Here is an 18,531-nt window from a genome sequence, read left to right on the forward strand (position 1 = left end):
TAAACCTACCTGATCCACGTTAAACCTACCTGATCCACATTAAACCTACCTGATCTGTGTTAAACCTACCTGATCCACGTTAAACCTACCTGATCCACATTAAACCTACCTGATCCACGTTAAACCTACCTGATCCACGTTAAACCTACCTGATCCACGTTAAACCTACCTGATCCACATTAAACCTACCTGATCCACGTTAAACCTAGCTGATCCACATTAAACCTACCTGATCTGTGTTAAACCTACCTGATCCACATTAAACCTACCTGATCCACGTTAAACCTACCTGATCCACGTTAAACCTACCTGATCCACGTTAAACCTACCTGATCCACGTTAAACCTACCTGATCCATGTTAAACCTACCTGATCGATGTTAAACCTACCTGATCCACGTTAAACCTACCTGATCCACGTTAAACCTACCTGATCCACGTTAAACCTACCTGATCTGTGTTAAACCTACCTGATCCACATTAAACCTACCTGATCTGTGTTAAACCTACCTGATCCACATTAAACCTACCTGATCTGTGTTAAACCTACCTGATCCACGTTAAACCTACCTGATCTGTGTTAAACCTACCTGATCCACGTTAAACCTACCTGATCCACGTTAAACCTACCTGATCCACGTTAAACCTACCTGATCCACATAAAACCTACCTGAACATCGTTAAACCTACCTGATCTATGTTAAACCTACCTGATCTGTGTTAAACCTACCTGATCCACGTTAAACCTACCTGATCCACGTTAAACCTACCTGATCCACGTTAAACCTACCTGATCCACGTTAAACCTACCTGATCCACGTTAAACCTACCTGATCCACGTTAAACCTACCTGATCCACATAAAACCTACCTGATCCACGTTAAACCTACCTGATCCACGTTAAACCTACCTGATCCACGTTAAACCTACCTGATCCACATAAAACCTACCTGATCCACGTTAAACCTACCTGATCCACGTTAAACCTACCTGATCCACATTAAACCTACCTGATCCACGTTAAACCTAGCTGATCCACATTAAACCTACCTGATCTGTGTTAAACCTACCTGATCCACGTTAAACCTACCTGATCCACGTTAAACCTACCTGATCCGCGTTAAACCTACCTGATCCACGTTAAACCTACCTGATCCACATTAAACCTACCTGATCCACGTTAAACCTACCTGATCCACATTAAACCTACCTGATCCACGTTAAACCTACCTGATCCACGTTAAACCTACCTGATCCACGTTAAACCTACCTGATCCACATTAAACCTACCTGATCCATGTTAAACCTACCTGATCGATGTTAAACCTACCTGATCCACGTTAAACCTACCTGATCCACGTTAAACCTACCTGATCTGTGTTAAACCTACCTGATCCACATTAAACCTACCTGATCTGTGTTAAACCTACCTGATCCACATTAAACCTACCTGATCTGTGTTAAACCTACCTGATCCACATTAAACCTACCTGATCTGTGTTAAACCTACCTGATCCACGTTAAACCTACCTGATCCACGTTAAACCTACCTGATCCACGTTAAACCTACCTGATCCACGTTAAACCTACCTGATCCACATTAAACCTACCTGATCCACGTTAAACCTACCTGATCCACGTTAAACCTACCTGATCCCCGTTAAACCTACCTGATCTGTGTTAAACCTACCTGATCCAGGTTAAACCTACCTGATCTGTGTTAAACCTACCTGATCCACGTTAAACCTACCTGATCCACATTAAACCTACCTGATCCACGTTAAACCTACCTGATCCACGTTAAACCTACCTGATCCACGTTAAACCTACCTGATCCACGTTAAACCTACCTGATCCACGTTAAACCTACCTGATCCACGTTAAACCTACCTGATCCACGTTAAACCTACCTGATCTGTGTTAAACCTACCTGATCTGTGTTAAACCTACCTGATCCACGTTAAACCTACCTGATCCCCGTTAAACCTACCTGATCTGTGTTAAACCTACCTGATCCACGTTAAACCTACCTGATCTGTGTTAAACCTACCTGATCCACGTTAAACCTACCTGATCTGTGTTAAACCTACCTGATCTGTGTTAAACCTACCTGATCCACGTTAAACCTACCTGATCCCCGTTAAACCTACCTGATCTGTGTTAAACCTACCTGATCCACGTTAAACCTACCTGATCTGTGTTAAACCTACCTGATCCACATTAAACCTACCTGATCCACGTTAAACCTACCTGATCCACGTTAAACCTACCTGATCCACGTTAAACCTACCTGATCCACATTAAACCTACCTGATCCACGTTAAACCTACCTGATCCACGTTAAACCTACCTGATCCACATTAAACCTACCTGATCCACGTTAAACCTACACAGTCACATTAAACCTACCTGATCCACGTTAAACCTACCTGATCCACGTTAAACCTACCTGATCCACGTTAAACCTACCTGATCCACATTAAACCTACCTGATCCACGTTAAACCTACCTGATCCACGTTAAACCTACCTGATCCACGTTAAACCTACCTGATCCACATTAAACCTACCTGATCCACGTTAAACCTAGCTGATCCACATTAAACCTACCTGATCTGTGTTAAACCTACCTGATCCACGTTAAACCTACCTGATCCACGTTAAACCTACCTGATCCTCGTTAAACCTACCTGATCTATGTTAAACCTACCTGATCTGTGTTAAACCTACCTGATCCACGTTAAACCTACCTGATCCACGTTAAACCTACCTGATCCACGTTAAACCTACCTGATCCACATAAAACCTACCTGATCCACGTTAAACCTACCTGATCCACGTTAAACCTACCTGATCCACGTTAAACCTACCTGATCCACCTTAAACCTACCTGATCCACGTTAAACCTACCTGATCCACGTTAAACCTACCTGATCCACATTAAACCTACCTGATCCACGTTAAACCTAGCTGATCCACATTAAACCTACCTGATCTGTGTTAAACCTACCTGATCCACGTTAAACCTACCTGATCCACGTTAAACCTACCTGATCCACGTTAAACCTACCTGATCCACGTTAAACCTACCTGATCCACATAAAACCTACCTGATCCACGTTAAACCTACCTGATCCACGTTAAACCTACCTGATCCACATTAAACCTACCTGATCCACGTTAAACCTACCTGATCCACGTTAAACCTACCTGATCCACGTTAAACCTACCTGATCCACGTTAAACCTACCTGATCCACATTAAACCTACCTGATCCACGTTAAACCTACCTGATCCACATTAAACCTACCTGATCCACGTTAAACCTACCTGATCCACATTAAACCTACCTGATCCACGTTAAACCTACCTGATCCACGTTAAACCTACCTGATCCACATTAAACCTACCTGATCCATGTTAAACCTACCTGATCGATGTTAAACCTACCTGATCCACGTTAAACCTACCTGATCCACGTTAAACCTACCTGATCCACATTAAACCTACCTGATCTGTGTTAAACCTACCTGATCCACATTAAACCTACCTGATCTGTGTTAAACCTACCTGATCCACGTTAAACCTACCTGATCTATGTTAAACCTACCTGATCTGTGTTAAACCTACCTGATCCACGTTAAACCTACCTGATCCACATTAAACCTACCTGATCCACGTTAAACCTACCTGATCCACGTTAAACCTACCTGATCTATGTTAAACCTACCTGATCTGTGTTAAACCTACCTGATCCACGTTAAACCTACCTGATCCACGTTAAACCTACCTGATCCACGTTAAACCTACCTGATCCACGTTAAACCTACCTGATCCACATAAAACCTACCTGATCCACGTTAAACCTACCTGATCCACGTTAAACCTACCTGATCCACGTTAAACCTACCTGATCTGTGTTAAACCTACCTGATCGATGTTAAACCTACCTGATCTGTGTTAAACCTACCTGATCTGTGTTAAACCTACCTGATCTGTGTTAAACCTACCTGATCGATGTTAAACCTACCTGATCGATGTTAAACCTACCTGATCGATGTTAAACCTACCTGATCCACGTTAAACCTACCTGATCCACGTTAAACCTACCTGATCCACGTTAAACCTACCTGATCTGTGTTAAACCTACCTGATCCACATTAAACCTACCTGATCTGTGTTAAACCTACCTGATCCACATTAAACCTACCTGATCTGTGTTAAACCTACCTGATCCACGTTAAACCTACCTGATCTGTGTTAAACCTACCTGATCCACGTTAAACCTACCTGATCCACGTTAAACCTACCTGATCCACATTAAACCTACCTGATCCACGTTAAACCTACCTGATCCACGTTAAACCTACCTGATCTATGTTAAACCTACCTGATCTGTGTTAAACCTACCTGATCCACGTTAAACCTACCTGATCCACGTTAAACCTACCTGATCCACGTTAAACCTACCTGATCCACGTTAAACCTACCTGATCCACGTTAAACCTACCTGATCCACATAAAACCTACCTGATCCACGTTAAACCTACCTGATCCACGTTAAACCTACCTGATCCACGTTAAACCTACCTGATCCACGTTAAACCTACCTGATCTGTGTTAAACCTACCTGATCGATGTTAAACCTACCTGATCTGTGTTAAACCTACCTGATCTGTGTTAAACCTACCTGATCTGTGTTAAACCTACCTGATCGATGTTAAACCTACCTGATCGATGTTAAACCTACCTGATCGATGTTAAACCTACCTGATCTATGTTAAACCTACCTGATCTATGTTAAACCTACCTGATCTATGTTAAACCTACCTGATCTGTGTTAAACCTACCTGATCTGTGTTAAACCTACCTGATCTGTGTTAAACCTACCTGATCCACGTTAAACCTACCTGATCCACGTTAAACCTACCTGATCCACGTTAAACCTACCTGATCCACGTTAAACCTACCTGATCTGTGTTAAACCTACCTGATCGATGTTAAACCTACCTGATCTGTGTTAAACCTACCTGATCGATGTTAAACCTACCTGATCGATGTTAAACCTACCTGATCGATGTTAAACCTACCTGATCGATGTTAAACCTACCTGATCCACGTTAAACCTACCTGATCTATGTTAAACCTACCTGATCGATGTTAAACCTACCTGATCGATGTTAAACCTACCTGATCTATGTTAAACCTACCTGATCGATGTTAAACCTACCTTTTTGACGTTTGCTGTGCAGGGATTTCCTTTAAGGTTGGCGGCGAGGGCTTGGGTGCTTTACCCTTTTGCCTTTACATAACGCACAGCTTGACTGCAGCATCAGAAATCCTCCGCCTATGCAGACATTTCAGTTGTAGGTGTTTTTGTGTGATGTATTTGAAGGATTTCAATTATCTACCCCACATTTTTGCCACTTTTCACCCCTTTTGCCACTTTCTGCCCTTTTTTTTGCCACTTTTCTCCCACTATTTGCCGCTTTAAGTCCACTTTTGCCACTTTTCTTGTCACATTTCTTCCTTTTTTGGACACTTGAATCCTGCTGTTTGCAATTTGTTGCCCCTTTCTTTTCCTTTTTTTGCCACTTTTCGCCCAATTAAGCTGCCTTTTGCAATTAATTGCCACTAATTTCCCATTTTACCAACCTTTATTTTGGATTTTTGCACATTTTAGTCACTTTTCACTCTTTTATGCAATGTTTTTGACACTTTTTTGGTCACTTCCCAGCCATTTTTGCCACTTTTCTCCCAGTGTTTGCTGCTTTTTAACTATTTTTGGCCACCTTTAATTTATTTTAATTGCTGCTTTTCACCACTAAGATTGTGGCTCTTGCAAATATATATTTTTTAAACAGTTGGCTCTTTGGTTAATCAGGGTTGAGTGACACTGCTTTAGAAACTCATGCATACCAAAACTCTTCCCATCCACAAACGTTAAATCCTCCCTGCCGTCTGCCACTCTTCTCCTCAGAATTGTTCCTCATTTCAGAGAAAATCAAACCTCACCCCCCGTCCATCACAACATCTGACTTTTATTAAAGGACAGCAGGAAGCAGACCCGGCGCTGCACTCAACGCATTGCAACATGTTGATGAAAGGTAATCTTGCAAACTCAGGCCAACAGGCTGAAAAAGCATCTGAGAATCATCGTCCACTCACATCATACCTGGACCTGTCCAAAGAAAACGTCACGTCAATTTCAGACCCTTCCCGCTTCATGAGAGACTTCGTATGTTGGCTGCTGAGTGCGGGGCCACGGATTTCTCTGGGGGTCAGAATCTGTTTCACAATCTGTTCTTTTTTTTCCTTTATGATGAGAAAGATAGGAAAGTTAAAAACACAAAAGAGACTGCATGAAAAGATGTTGACATGGTGAGAAGAAAACCTCCTGTTGTTTTGATGCTGAGGATAATTTACGCTGGTTTTCATGAAGTTTTGTGCAGTCGCAGCATGTCCTAATCACTGTTTTTCAAGCTGCAGCATCCTCGGTGGCCTTATGCATCAAAATTTGACAATTCAACCCCTCCTACCCTCTGGTCTGCTCTGCATGTGTTTTTTAATGAGTTAAACAACAATAATGGGGGAACAGTTTGGTTAGAATTTTAATATTAAAGCAATAAATCCACTGATGATAAATAGGACATGTCTGAGAAAAAAATAAAACTGTCTGGAAGACAAGAAAGCTCAGTTTAAATGAAAACAAACCAACAAGAGCTCATTCTCATTTTATTATAAAATTTCTTATGATGAAGTTTTGATAACAAAGACAGACAAACAAAATGTTGTAGTACCTCTGCCAGGCCAGTAGTTGGACTGTGACGTTGTAATGCTGAATGCATGCTTACATAATCTTCCTGTACAGGGCAGACCATGCTGATGACGATGAATGATGGCTGACATTTTTACAAAGTCTGTTTTCTAACTGGGATTGATCAGTGGTCGCAGGGATGGTCTAAAGTGTGCTGTATGGACAAAAGTATTTGGTCACCTGACCAATGTTATCAAACCCATGTACTCTAATCTGGAGTTATCCTCCTCTTCAGCAGCTCTAACAGCCTCCTCTCTTCTCTGAAGGCCTTCCAGAACATTCTGGAGTGTTTCTGTGAGAATGTGTGTCCATTCATCCTGTAGAGCATTTCTGAGGTCAGGCTCTGATGTTGGACCAGAAGGCCTGGACCACAGTCTCTGTTCCAGTTCATCCCAAAGGTGCTGGATGGGGTTGAGGTCAGGACTCTAGTCTTTCAGGTCCTTCTCTGGTCTCTGGGCCACAGTCCTGCTGGAATAGAAAAGGGCCTTCCCCAAACTGTTGGGAGCATAGCATGGTCCAGAATGTCTTGGTCTGCTGAAGCATTAAGACTGGCCTTCACTGGAGATAAGGGGTCTAGACCAGACCCTGAAAGCCAGCCCCAGACCAGGATCCCTCCTCCACCAAACTTCACAGTCAGACAGGTAACGTTCTCCCAGCATCCTCCAGACCCAGACTCACCATCTGACTGTAAACAGAGAAGCTGATTGGTCACTCCACAGAACACTGCGGTTGTTCCTAAACTCTTCCACTTTTATAATAACATCACAGACAGCTGACTGTGGAATATCCAGCAGGGATGAAATTCAAAGGTAATTGAAACACCTGGATTCAACAATTAACAGGTGTGGCCAAATACTTTTGTCCATAAAGGGTAGTTTAGAACGTTGGTTCCCAGCCTGGAGTTGGACTTCTTCTGGGGTGGAGGAGACGATGCAAGGCTTTCTCTGCTTTGGGATTATTAATGTTAGATTTGAATCAACTCTGTGTGGGAAGCGCTGCTGCTGTCAGTGACACACTGGAATAATTACCTGGTGTACAGCATCCAGAAAGCATGCACAAACATGAAGCTCAGATTTAAGGTGTCAGGCAGCTCACCAAGCTGCAGCTTTGGACGACTAGAGCAAACTGGTGAAACTATGAAACCTGATGGGGATCAGACTACACCCATCCAACGCCTGGTCCAATAGTCAGATTAACAAAACCAGCTGATGCAGTTTGTCTCTCTCCAGAAGACTTCATGTTTGTTGTCTGTGTATTTGAAGTGATTTACATGAATGTGCAACCCAAAGCCACAGAGAGACGGATGACTCTCAGCTGGTTTGCTTCAGAGAAAGATGGTTTTCTGACATTTCCACTGACAGACAATAGAGTCATGAAGATCAGGAATGAAGATGTAAACAGCATCAAGGGGAGAGGAAGAGAGATGCTAAGACTTCGGACCACAAGAGCAGAAGACCACGAGAAGCATTAAGACAAGAGAGAAAAAGAAGTGAAGGGGGAGCAGAGAGAGAGAGGAGGGAAAAAAGTCTGAAGGTCAATACAGGGAAAAAAAACCTGAAAGTGTGAGCAGAGAAAATGCAAATTAATGAGTTCAAGATGAAGTAGAGAGGATTTAATGAAAACACATGAATGAGAGGAGGTATCACTGAGAGGAGTGACGGAGGACGACTGAAGGAACGGGACAGACACGCTCACAGAGGCAGAGAGCTGGTTAAATGAGAGGAGGATTCACAAAAACAACCAGCAGATGTGAGCACGGCCCGGGCCGATCCTGCAGACGCTAATGCACTCATCACTGTCCCTCACAGCTCCTCAGAAATCTGCTGAGATTTGGATTTATTTCAACATCACGTTCTGAAGACGTACAAAAACAGAGCATCACAGCTGCAGGAGAACCAGAATATGGATAAGTTAACAATAAAAACAAAGGCTGAAAATCCTGCTGAACAAAGAGAAACAGAAAACAACCACTATACCAATGAGGGGAAAAATCCTCCCTACTCCAACACCCTTCCAATAAAATACTCTAAGTAGACTTCAGCACCATGGTAGCTGAGAGAAAATGAGCCCCTGGTGTTTCCAAAGATTACAGTAAATACGTTTGGATTTCAAGTTCAACAATGAAATTTCAGTTTTGATCACAGATCCAGCCAACATTTTCTCTGCATACACTGTTCTAACACTAAGGCAGCGTAACTCAACCAAAGAGCCAAATCAGTGGGAATTACTTTTACAAGAGCCCAGTGTTGGACTCGAGTCACCAAACCTCGAGTCTGAGTTGAGTCCCAAGTCCCTAGTGTTCGAGTCCGAGTCGAGTCGTCTTTACCTGAGTCTGAGTCCTAGTCGAGTCCCCAGTACCCAAAACACTGATCATCAACTGGTGGCCCAAGGGCCAAACCAGGCCCCCCAAAACTTCCTGTCTGGCCCCCAGAAGATCATTAAACTCAGAAAAGGAGGAAAAGAAGATGATGTGGTTTGAGGAGAGTCTTTTGGCTTCAAATGTCTACAGCTGTTAAATCCATCCCACAAACAATTCATATTGAAATAGTTTAGAATGATCTGATGTCGATCTGTTTTTACAGAAATTCACTCGTCATTTATTATTAGTGAATATATTTTTAAAAATGGGTTAAGACTGGCAGAAATGTTGCAAAAATGGCCAGAGGAAGTGATGAAAAGGGGTTTGAGTGGCAAAATGGGTTGGAGAGACACAAAGGGGAAAATGTGCAGGAGAAGAGGTTAAAATGTGGCAAAAAAAAAAAAAAGGTAAAAGACAAAAAAGGGGCAAAAAGTATAAAAAATGGGTTGTTAGTGGCAAAAATGGTGCAAATATGTAATAAAAGGGGTTAAAAGTGGCAAAAATTGAAACGAGTGGTACAAAGGAGATAAAACATTCAGGAAAAGTGGTTTAGAAGGGGTTAGAGAAAGAAAAATTGTTTTAAAGAGGCAAAAAGTATCAAAAATGAGTTTTAAAAAAAGGGCTAAAATATTGCAAAAATAGCCTGGCAAAGTAGTGAGGGGGTTAAAGAGTGGCACAGGAACAGTTACTGGCAGGAAGGATGCAAAAACGGGTTAAAGAGCGTCAAAATGGGCAAAGTGGCAAAAACGATCAAAAATAAGTTGAGGGGCAGAAAATGTTGCAGAAATGGCCAAATGAAGTAATGAACAGGGGTTAAAGTGTCAAAGATGAATGAGTATTAGTGCAGAATCACAACCAGGGAGGGCCTTTATTTGGGATTTTCAGGGTCCCGGACAGTCCTGTGGGCCGGCCTGTCTCTGTGTGGCCTGCTGCATTATAGATAACAGGGATAGAGCTCACTGTAATACCTAAAGAGAAAGTTGCAAAAATGGGAGAGAAGTGACAAAAGAAGCGAGGTAGAGGTGGCAAAAAAATGGTCAAAAACCAGAAAAAAGTAGCAAAAATTAGTGAAAAGTCGATAAATGGGCAAAAGCAACAAAAAGTTTGAAAAACCAGCAAATACTTCTGTAGAAGTATAGATACTAGGATTTAAATAGACTTCTGTAGAAGTATAGATACTAGGGTTTAAAAGACTTCTGTAGAAGTATAGATACTAGGGTTTAAAAGACTTCTGTAGAAGTATAGATACTAGGGTTTAAAAGACTTCTGTAGAAGTATAGATACTAGGGTTTAAAAGACTTCTGTAGAAGTATAGATACTAGGGTTTAAAAGACTTAGTATTTGTACTTCGTTACTTGACACCTCTGCAGAAAATGGCAAAAAGGAGCCAAAAATTGCAAATAAGGGCAATTGAAATATACTGACAAGAGATAAATGTTGAAAATTAAGTCTGACAAATAAAGCCCACTGTATAACTGGGGGAAATAAACAGACTTGTTACTTGCAACAGAAAATTTCTGAAGTCAAAACTTCCTTTTTTAAGGTTTTCTGGGGGAATAATATTTCAAATTAAGATGCAAAAGAGCCACAACTCATCCCAGAAGAGCCACGTGTTGTGTAACGCTGACCTAAGGGTAGGAATAAATCAGTTTAACTTGTGTTAATCTCCAGTAATACCATGATGTCAGAGCTGTCAGCATTAATGCAATAATCCAGATTAATTCAGGTCCATAATTAGTGCATTGATTTTTTTAATTGCATGCTTGAACATCCCTCTCAGCACACTTTGGTCTCTCTGCAGCCACAGGAACGTCACATCAGTCCTCCACTGTTCCTAAGGTTCAGGATCAAATCTTCAATCTTATCAAACATTTACTCGTGGATATCATGTTTCTGTCCAGTCAGCAGTCTTGTTGGGGGATTGTGTGATTGTGATTTTGTAGCTCCTGATCCAGACTGAGAGACCATTTAAAGGCTCAGGAAATAAATAAACACTTTAAGTATTTCACTCTGTGTGAGATGGGTCTGTATGAGTTTGCCCTGTAGAGGAATGCATGTCCTGTATCCAATTAGAAAGCCAGTTACCCTGAATTTATGAGAGCAGAAAATAAACAATGAAACAAAGATGCTTTCATGCAGATTAGTGGAATTTCAAAAAGTGAAAAAAGGGAGATAACTAGAGTTTTAATTCCTAGAAATCCATGTCGCCATGCAGATCTTTATGCATGTCTAAGAAGCTCCCGAGTGTTCCTGGAGCTGATGTTAGTCAGAGGAGAGGAGGCATGCAGGTACTGGGACAACGGTCCTCAGTTCACCGGTTGCAGGTCTGAATCCTGTCCTGGTTCATGTTTGGAGCATTCCCAGTCCCTCTCAAAAACCTAAAATGTTTTTAGAAGAAAAAAAAAAATATTACCGCTGTGTTTGGTGATCTCCATTTTTAAAGAGTCCCTCCATGAATCTTCCCGTCCTGCCTGTGTGTCTAACATGGAGATGTGTGATGGTTGGACTTCCCCCAGAGTCTCTCTGGAACCATGGACTGTTGTTAGCTGTGCTGTTGTTTTAACTCAGCAGCTGCCGATAAAAATATCTGCTTCATGTACTGATTTTACCCCTCTCTCTTCTTCTCTGTCAGCGGTGAGAGGCACAGAGCTGCAGGCCATAAAGTCGGAGCTGACTCAGATTAAAGCCAACATTGAAGCTTTGCTGGGCAGACTGGAACAGATCACAGAGGACACACACATCCCCACCACAGGTGACGCGCAACCACACACACCAACACTCACGAATCCCCATGAGCTAACAGATCCTAACAGATCTGTTTAAAAGTAAATCTACAACCCCAATTCCAAAAAAGTTGGGTCACTGTGAAAATGTAGAAGTCAGCGATGTTAAATCTCATCAAGCCTTATTTCATTTACAGTTGAACCAGGGCTGTAAAATTAAGGTGTAAATGCAGATCATCATGATTAATCTGATTAAAAAGTTCAACACAATTAACCCATCTACAGCGCAGAATGACTCAAAATCCCTGAAACGTCTCTGGCAGGGCATTTAGGGCAGTTTGTCCAAGTAGGGTTACCGTGGAGCACGCCGCCGCACATGGGCTGTTGATCCGGTAGTGACCATCCAACTCCATATGGAAGACGCTAAACAGCACGCTGGCCCTCTAGACGGGAAATTTGCGTACAGAAAAAAGAAGACGGATCAGTCGACCGACATAAAGCATTCTGCACGTTCAGAAGTTTTCTTTTCACCAAAGCACTTCCTTCTTAAAATACCACATTAACGATATATTTAATCATGATTGATATTTAATCATGATTAATCAAAATTAATCCACAGCAACCCTGTGATTAATCTGATTAAAAATTGTAATCGTTTGACAGCACTACTTCAAACATAAACAACAGACCAGATGTTAAACTGAGACATTTTACCATTTCATGAAAATATTAGCTCATTCTGAATTTGACAGCAGCAACACGTCTCAGAAAAGTAGGGACGGGGCAACGAAAGGCTGGAAAAGTAAGAGGTACTAATGACAAATGGGTGGAGCAGCATTTTGGGATTCTGAATATTTTAGACTGATGATGTCATGGAGCTGATCCAGGTTGGATGTATGATTATATGTATGACACAATTATTGAAATAAAATACTTCTGAAACTTTAAACTCAAATGCAGGACAGGAGGCCTTGGAAAGGAAAAACAAAAATTAGACTTTAAGGCGTCAGAAATCTGATTCTTAAAACCAAAAATCTGTACAACCTGAGGGGGAGTTTGCTTCTTTTTTAAAGTCTTTAACGAACGATCAGCCGTCATTAACCAGTGAAGCTCGGAGATTACAGCGATTTAAAAATCAACCATTTGGCAGCCATTCTTCTTTGACTGGGGTTGATCTGATGTTTTTTTTCTTCTTTCTTTTCTACCTTTCTGAGGTAAATTTGAATCAAAAAAGTCGGTTTTTACTTCAGTAAGACTTTTATTCTCTTTCCAACCATGACCAGAAAATAACTTACATTTTTTTGTCTAATTCCTGTCTCTGCTGTCGACAGGATCGGCTTCAATAAAGCGATTTATGGCGAGCTTTGAGAAGAATGTTTTCTTGAATTTTCCACGGCCAGAATGCATCATGGGTAGAGCATGAGACAGTAAGATGGAAGCAGATGTTTAGAGAGAAAATCTATCTGGTGAGGAACAGCAGAGAGAGAATAAACCAGAAGTGGCATTTAAGAAAAGTGTGTATCATGAAGCTGTACAGCAAAAATCTCTGGTCGTTACAGTAAAAGGTTAAAGTCTGCGAACAGCAGAATAAAGCTCCTCAGCACAGACAGGATGCAGTAAAGTGACAGAGGTTTAAAATCATGCAGATGTGACAGGCTGTCTCTGGAACCGTCTAAAATCACTTCAGGTCTTCATTTACAGACAAAGCATTGCAGCTTTTCCACCAAGTTAGCATCCCCCACGGTGTTCTGAGTGTTCACACCTCATATGGCTGAATCTCCCCTGAGCTGTCATGACCAAACCAGAGTGAGCAGCACACAGACGTACGTGTCTGTGTCCGTCTGCACATGTCAGACACTCACAGGATGAAACGTGTTCTGATTTAACCTGAACCACACCTGGCCTCTCTCACAGCTCTCACATCTACTCCAGCTTCTAGTGCTTGGCTTCATGCCGGTCTACATCTGTCTGTTTCTGAGCAAAATTTCTCTAGAAAAGGCTGAAGGAATTTCTATAAATTGGGCAAAATATGTCCACATGGAGTCAAAGATGATCAGATGATAACTTTAATAAGTTCTGACATTCAAAGGAGAATTAAACCTAGCAGTAAAAGTAAGGAATTAGTGATTGGTCGATTATTTATTTGTTGCCTCTTGTCTATAAATCTTATACCCTAGTAAAGCCTATTTATTTCCCTTTTAAATGGAGCCTCATTAGTAAAGATCATGCATGTGTGGGATGAGCAGCAGAGCTGAGGATGTGGGTTGGTCCAGACAGCTGATTCTACCATTCACTCTAGTTTGGTAATTTAATGATCTAATATTTAACGAACAGGAGCCTCAGTAGAGGAACCAATCACAGCCACAACAGCCTGGCTCCTCCCCCTCACGCTGCTCACCAGCCTGGCTCCTCTTCCTCATAATGGTCACCAGCCTGGCTCCTCCTCCTAATGCTGGTCACCAGCCTGGCTCCTCCTCCTAATGCTGGTCACCAGCCTGGCTCCTCCTCCTCATACTGGTGACCAGCCTGGCTCCTCCCCCTCATGCTGCTCACCAGCCTGGCTCCTCCCCCTCATGCTGGTGACCAGCCTGGCTCTTCCTCCTCATACTGGTCACCCGCCTGGCTCCTCCTCCTCATACTGGTCACCAGCCTGGCTCCTCCCCCTCATGCTGGTCACCAGCCTGGCTCCTCCTCCTCATACTGGTCACCAGCCTGGCTCCTCCTCCTCAAACTGGTCACCAGCTTGGCTCCTCCTCCTCCTCATGCTGGTGACCAGCCTGGCTCCTCCTCCTCATACTGGTCACCCGCCTGGCTCCTCCTCCTCATACTGGTCACCTGCCTGGTCACACACTGCTGTGGGATGGCATCCCATTCTTGACTGCTCTTTATTTATCCCCACATTGTTAAAATGGCCCATCTATCAAAGTAAACCCACCCTGTTTTAGATAAAGACATGGGTGAGCATCCCCGCCTATAGAGTTCATCCAGTAGAGCACCTTTAGAAACGGTGAAGCTTCACTAATGATCACTGAGGATCTGACGTACTCTCCAGGTCAGGGTTTACTCCCTACAAGGCTGTGAGAGCTTATTTTATGCTTTTGTGTTTTCATGCCTCTGTCTTTCTTTTCCTGCAGATTTGAGGAAGGCAGTTGAGTGTAAGAGCGAGGAGGCGTGGCAGGAAGGGGAGGAGTCGACCTCGGAGCTGGAGTATGGAGAGGAGGAGCACAGACAGAACAGCTACGCTGGAGAGGAGGATGAAGAGGTGGAGGAGGGAGAGCACACGCAGGAAGACTCCCACAATCACATGCCGGTATTTAAACCTATGAGGAATATATGCACACAAAGAAAAAACCTCTGAGACATGAGGATGAGGATCAGACCAGGTGATCTCTGAGACATGAGGATGAGGATCAGACCAGGTGATCTCTGAGGTATGAGGATGAGGATCAGACCAGGTGATCTCTGAGACATGAGGATGAGGATCAGACCAGGTGATCTCTGAGACATGAGGATGAGGATCAGACCAGGTGATCTCTGAGGTATGAGGATGAGGATCAGACCAGGTGATCTCTGAGACATGAGGATGAGGATCAGACCAGGTGATCTCTGAGACATGAGGATGAGGATCAGACCAGGTGATCTCTGAGACATGAGGATGAGGATCAGACCAGGTGATCTCTGAGGTATGAGGATCAGACCAGGTGATCTCTGAGGTATGAGGATCAGACCAGGTGATCTCTGAGACATGAGGATCAGACCAGGTGATCTCTGAGACATGAGGATCAGACCAGGTGATCTCTGAGGTATGAGGATCAGACCAGGTGATCTCTGAGACATGAGGATGAGGATCAGACCAGGTGATCTCTGAGACATGAGGAACAGACCAGGTGATCTCTGAGACATGAGGATGAGGATCAGACCAGGTGATCTCTGAGACATGAGGATCAGACCAGGTGATCTCTGAGACATGAGGATGAGGATCAGACCAGGTGATCTCTGAGACATGAGGATGAGGATCAGACCAGGTGATCTCTGAGACATGAGGATGAGGATCAGACCAGGTGATCTCTGAGACATGAGGATCAGACCAGGTGATCTCTGAGGCATGAGGATCAGACCAGGTGATCTCTGAGACATGAGGATGAGGATCAGACCAGGTGATATCTGAGATCATTATGACTTATCACCCGTGCAAATTGGCGGTAAGTCATTGTCCTCTGAGACCAGGCTGGGGTCAGTAACGTCATATTTGAGTTGAGGACCAGAATTGTTTTACTGAGATAAGATAGCACACACTGATTCTCTCTGTTCGTTTTCAAATTTCAGTCCTGCAGAGAAAAACCTAAAACTCTGCGTGACAAAATATCCATCACATGGTCATAAAGAAACACGGTAATGTGGAACGACAGCCAATAGGCATCCATACAACATCAGCAGAGATAATGTGGCAGTGAGAATATCATGGTTATTAGCTGTGGGAGAAGAGTAGAATCAGCAACATCTGAACACCAGCAAATATTAGAAATGAGAGTCTGCAGCTGTTCACAGACAGGCAGATAATCCTGCACACAGCCAAAGTGATGGAAAGCCTTTAAATGTGGAAGAATGATCCACTCCAGAGCCAAAATTATTCCAGTTATGGACAAAAGCCTCAACACAAAATTACCCAACAAAAGTTTTTAATACTGAGTTATTATTCAGGATCATCTGGTTCACGTTTTCAGCTGTACAGACAGACTTATTTTCTCCTTCTCTGATTTTCTAAATCAGATGTTTCAGGCTTTTCCCAAGCATAAAGACCACCCAGATTTTCTGAACATGGAAATCCCAGAAAAGTGCACATTTCTCCCACAACCACTTCCCATTCCCTGAGTGTGAGCATGATTTACCAGGAATTATCACTCATCTGTACATCATCAAAAGGCAGACGCCAACCTCTGTGTCTGACCTTAGAAATGCCTCGTTTTATCCGGGTCATCTGGTCAGCAGGACGTTAGTTCTGCGTTTAATTCCACCTTTAAACAAACCATTTTACTCCTTTCATTTTAGCTCACAACATTTTTCTACACCTTTTATTTGTTGTTTTTGACCTTCTGTCTTTTTATTCCATCCTGGGAGCCGGTGGGGGGTGTTTTTAACGCGTGCTTTGACTCTCCTGCATGTTTCGTGGCTCCATCTGCATCAAACCTTCAGAACTCCAGCCTCCTGTTCTTCTGTGAGCTGAGGCTGTGAACCATCATAACTGTACTTCTTTGTCCTGTTTTATTCAGGAGAACAGTCGTCTATCACCAGAGCTGGACTCCATTCATGCATGAGAGGTGAGTGTATCTTTAAAGGGTTAACATTAAAGGGTTATTTCTCCTTAAACAGAGCAGCTGTTCTCTCTGACTAACCACTTTGTCTTCACTCTTTCTGCCTTTTTTCTCCACATGCGTTGCTCTTGTAATCCTGCCACATTTCATCTCCTTAAAGCTTGAGATGTGGTGTAAAGTTCTGTGATTGAAAGCAAAGTTTATTAGCTGGTATAAAGAAATCTCTGCATGACTGAAACACGATCTGTTTGAAGTCCCCCAGGAAAAAAAGAAAGCTTCTGCCCCCTTCTAGATTTGTTTTGTGTTTTAGCATTGCTCTCATCCAGACATAATAATAAGCCACGAGGGCCAAAGCGGTCCAGATTTATATCAAACAGGTCTAACGGCCTGATCACGTGGAAGTCTTTGAAGAGGAGAAATGGACGTTAACCAGCACAGACTTCCTCTAATTTAAACCTGACTGCAAGAAAGAAGAAATCATTAAACATATGTCAGATCCTCTTGATCCAACTAAACTTTGATAAAGAGGCAGAAAACAGCAGACTTTTTTCACATATTTGAGGAAGGGGTTTACTGTGGCGGCATAGTCTCTGTATGAAGAGAGCCTCTATGGAGCAGCTCCTCTGGAGGGCCTTAGACCAGGGCTTTACAACGTGTGTGAGAGTGAGCCCCCCCCACTAAGAAGAAATCATTCATTCAGTGGACCCCCACCCACAAAAATGATTCAAATTTAAAAGACATTAAACAACAACATTTCAAACATTTATGTCTGATCTTTAAACATTTTAACATTAATATATTTTGGATATTTTGGTTTGCAAATGTCCTTAAACATCTGCTTTTCCCTCTTATTCAGTTATAATGCCATTAAATACCTGTTTTCATATTTTTTGGCCATTTTACAACTTTTTTTTTTTGCCTCTTTTCCCCCATTTTTTCCACCTTTATCTAATTTTTGCCCTTTTTTACCTTTTGCCCATTTAAGCTACATTTCATCATTAAATATCCTTTTTTCCAAAAGTCTTTTTGCCACTTTTTCCCAATTTTTGCCCTATTTTTACAATTTTTTTGCCACTTTTTGTCCGTTTAAGCTGGCCATTGCCATTTAATACCACTTGTTATTTTGTTTGTTTTTCTGTTTTTTCCAATTTTTGCCCTTTCTCACATTTTTTTTGCCACTTTTTCCCAATTTGTGCCACTTTTATCCCATTTTTTGCCCCTTTTTGTCCATTCAAACTACCTTTGCCTTTACGTACCACTTGTTTCCTCTTTTTGCCCATTTTAGTCACTTTCCACTCACTTGTTGTCACTTCTCACACATT

The 18,531-nt window shown here is 42.5% G+C and overlaps 1 protein-coding gene across 1 annotated transcript in view; it reads left to right on the plus strand.

Annotated features, from left to right (window-relative positions):
• The window catches only part of raly (RALY heterogeneous nuclear ribonucleoprotein), a 66,871-nt gene extending 49,659 nt beyond the window's left edge, over window positions 1-17,212 (plus strand). Inside the window, exons 5-7 of the mRNA XM_041783637.1 lie at window positions 11,807-11,926; window positions 15,032-15,207; window positions 17,168-17,212. Of these exons, the coding sequence (XP_041639571.1) occupies window positions 11,807-11,926; window positions 15,032-15,207; window positions 17,168-17,212 (341 nt within the window). The remainder of the gene's footprint in view (window positions 1-11,806; window positions 11,927-15,031; window positions 15,208-17,167) is intronic.
• Window positions 17,213-18,531: the final 1,319 nt, after the last annotated feature.

The sequence above is a fragment of the Cheilinus undulatus genome, linkage group 3, assembly GCF_018320785.1.
Source record: "Cheilinus undulatus linkage group 3, ASM1832078v1, whole genome shotgun sequence".
In the NCBI taxonomy this organism is placed as follows: domain Eukaryota; kingdom Metazoa; phylum Chordata; class Actinopteri; order Labriformes; family Labridae; genus Cheilinus; species Cheilinus undulatus.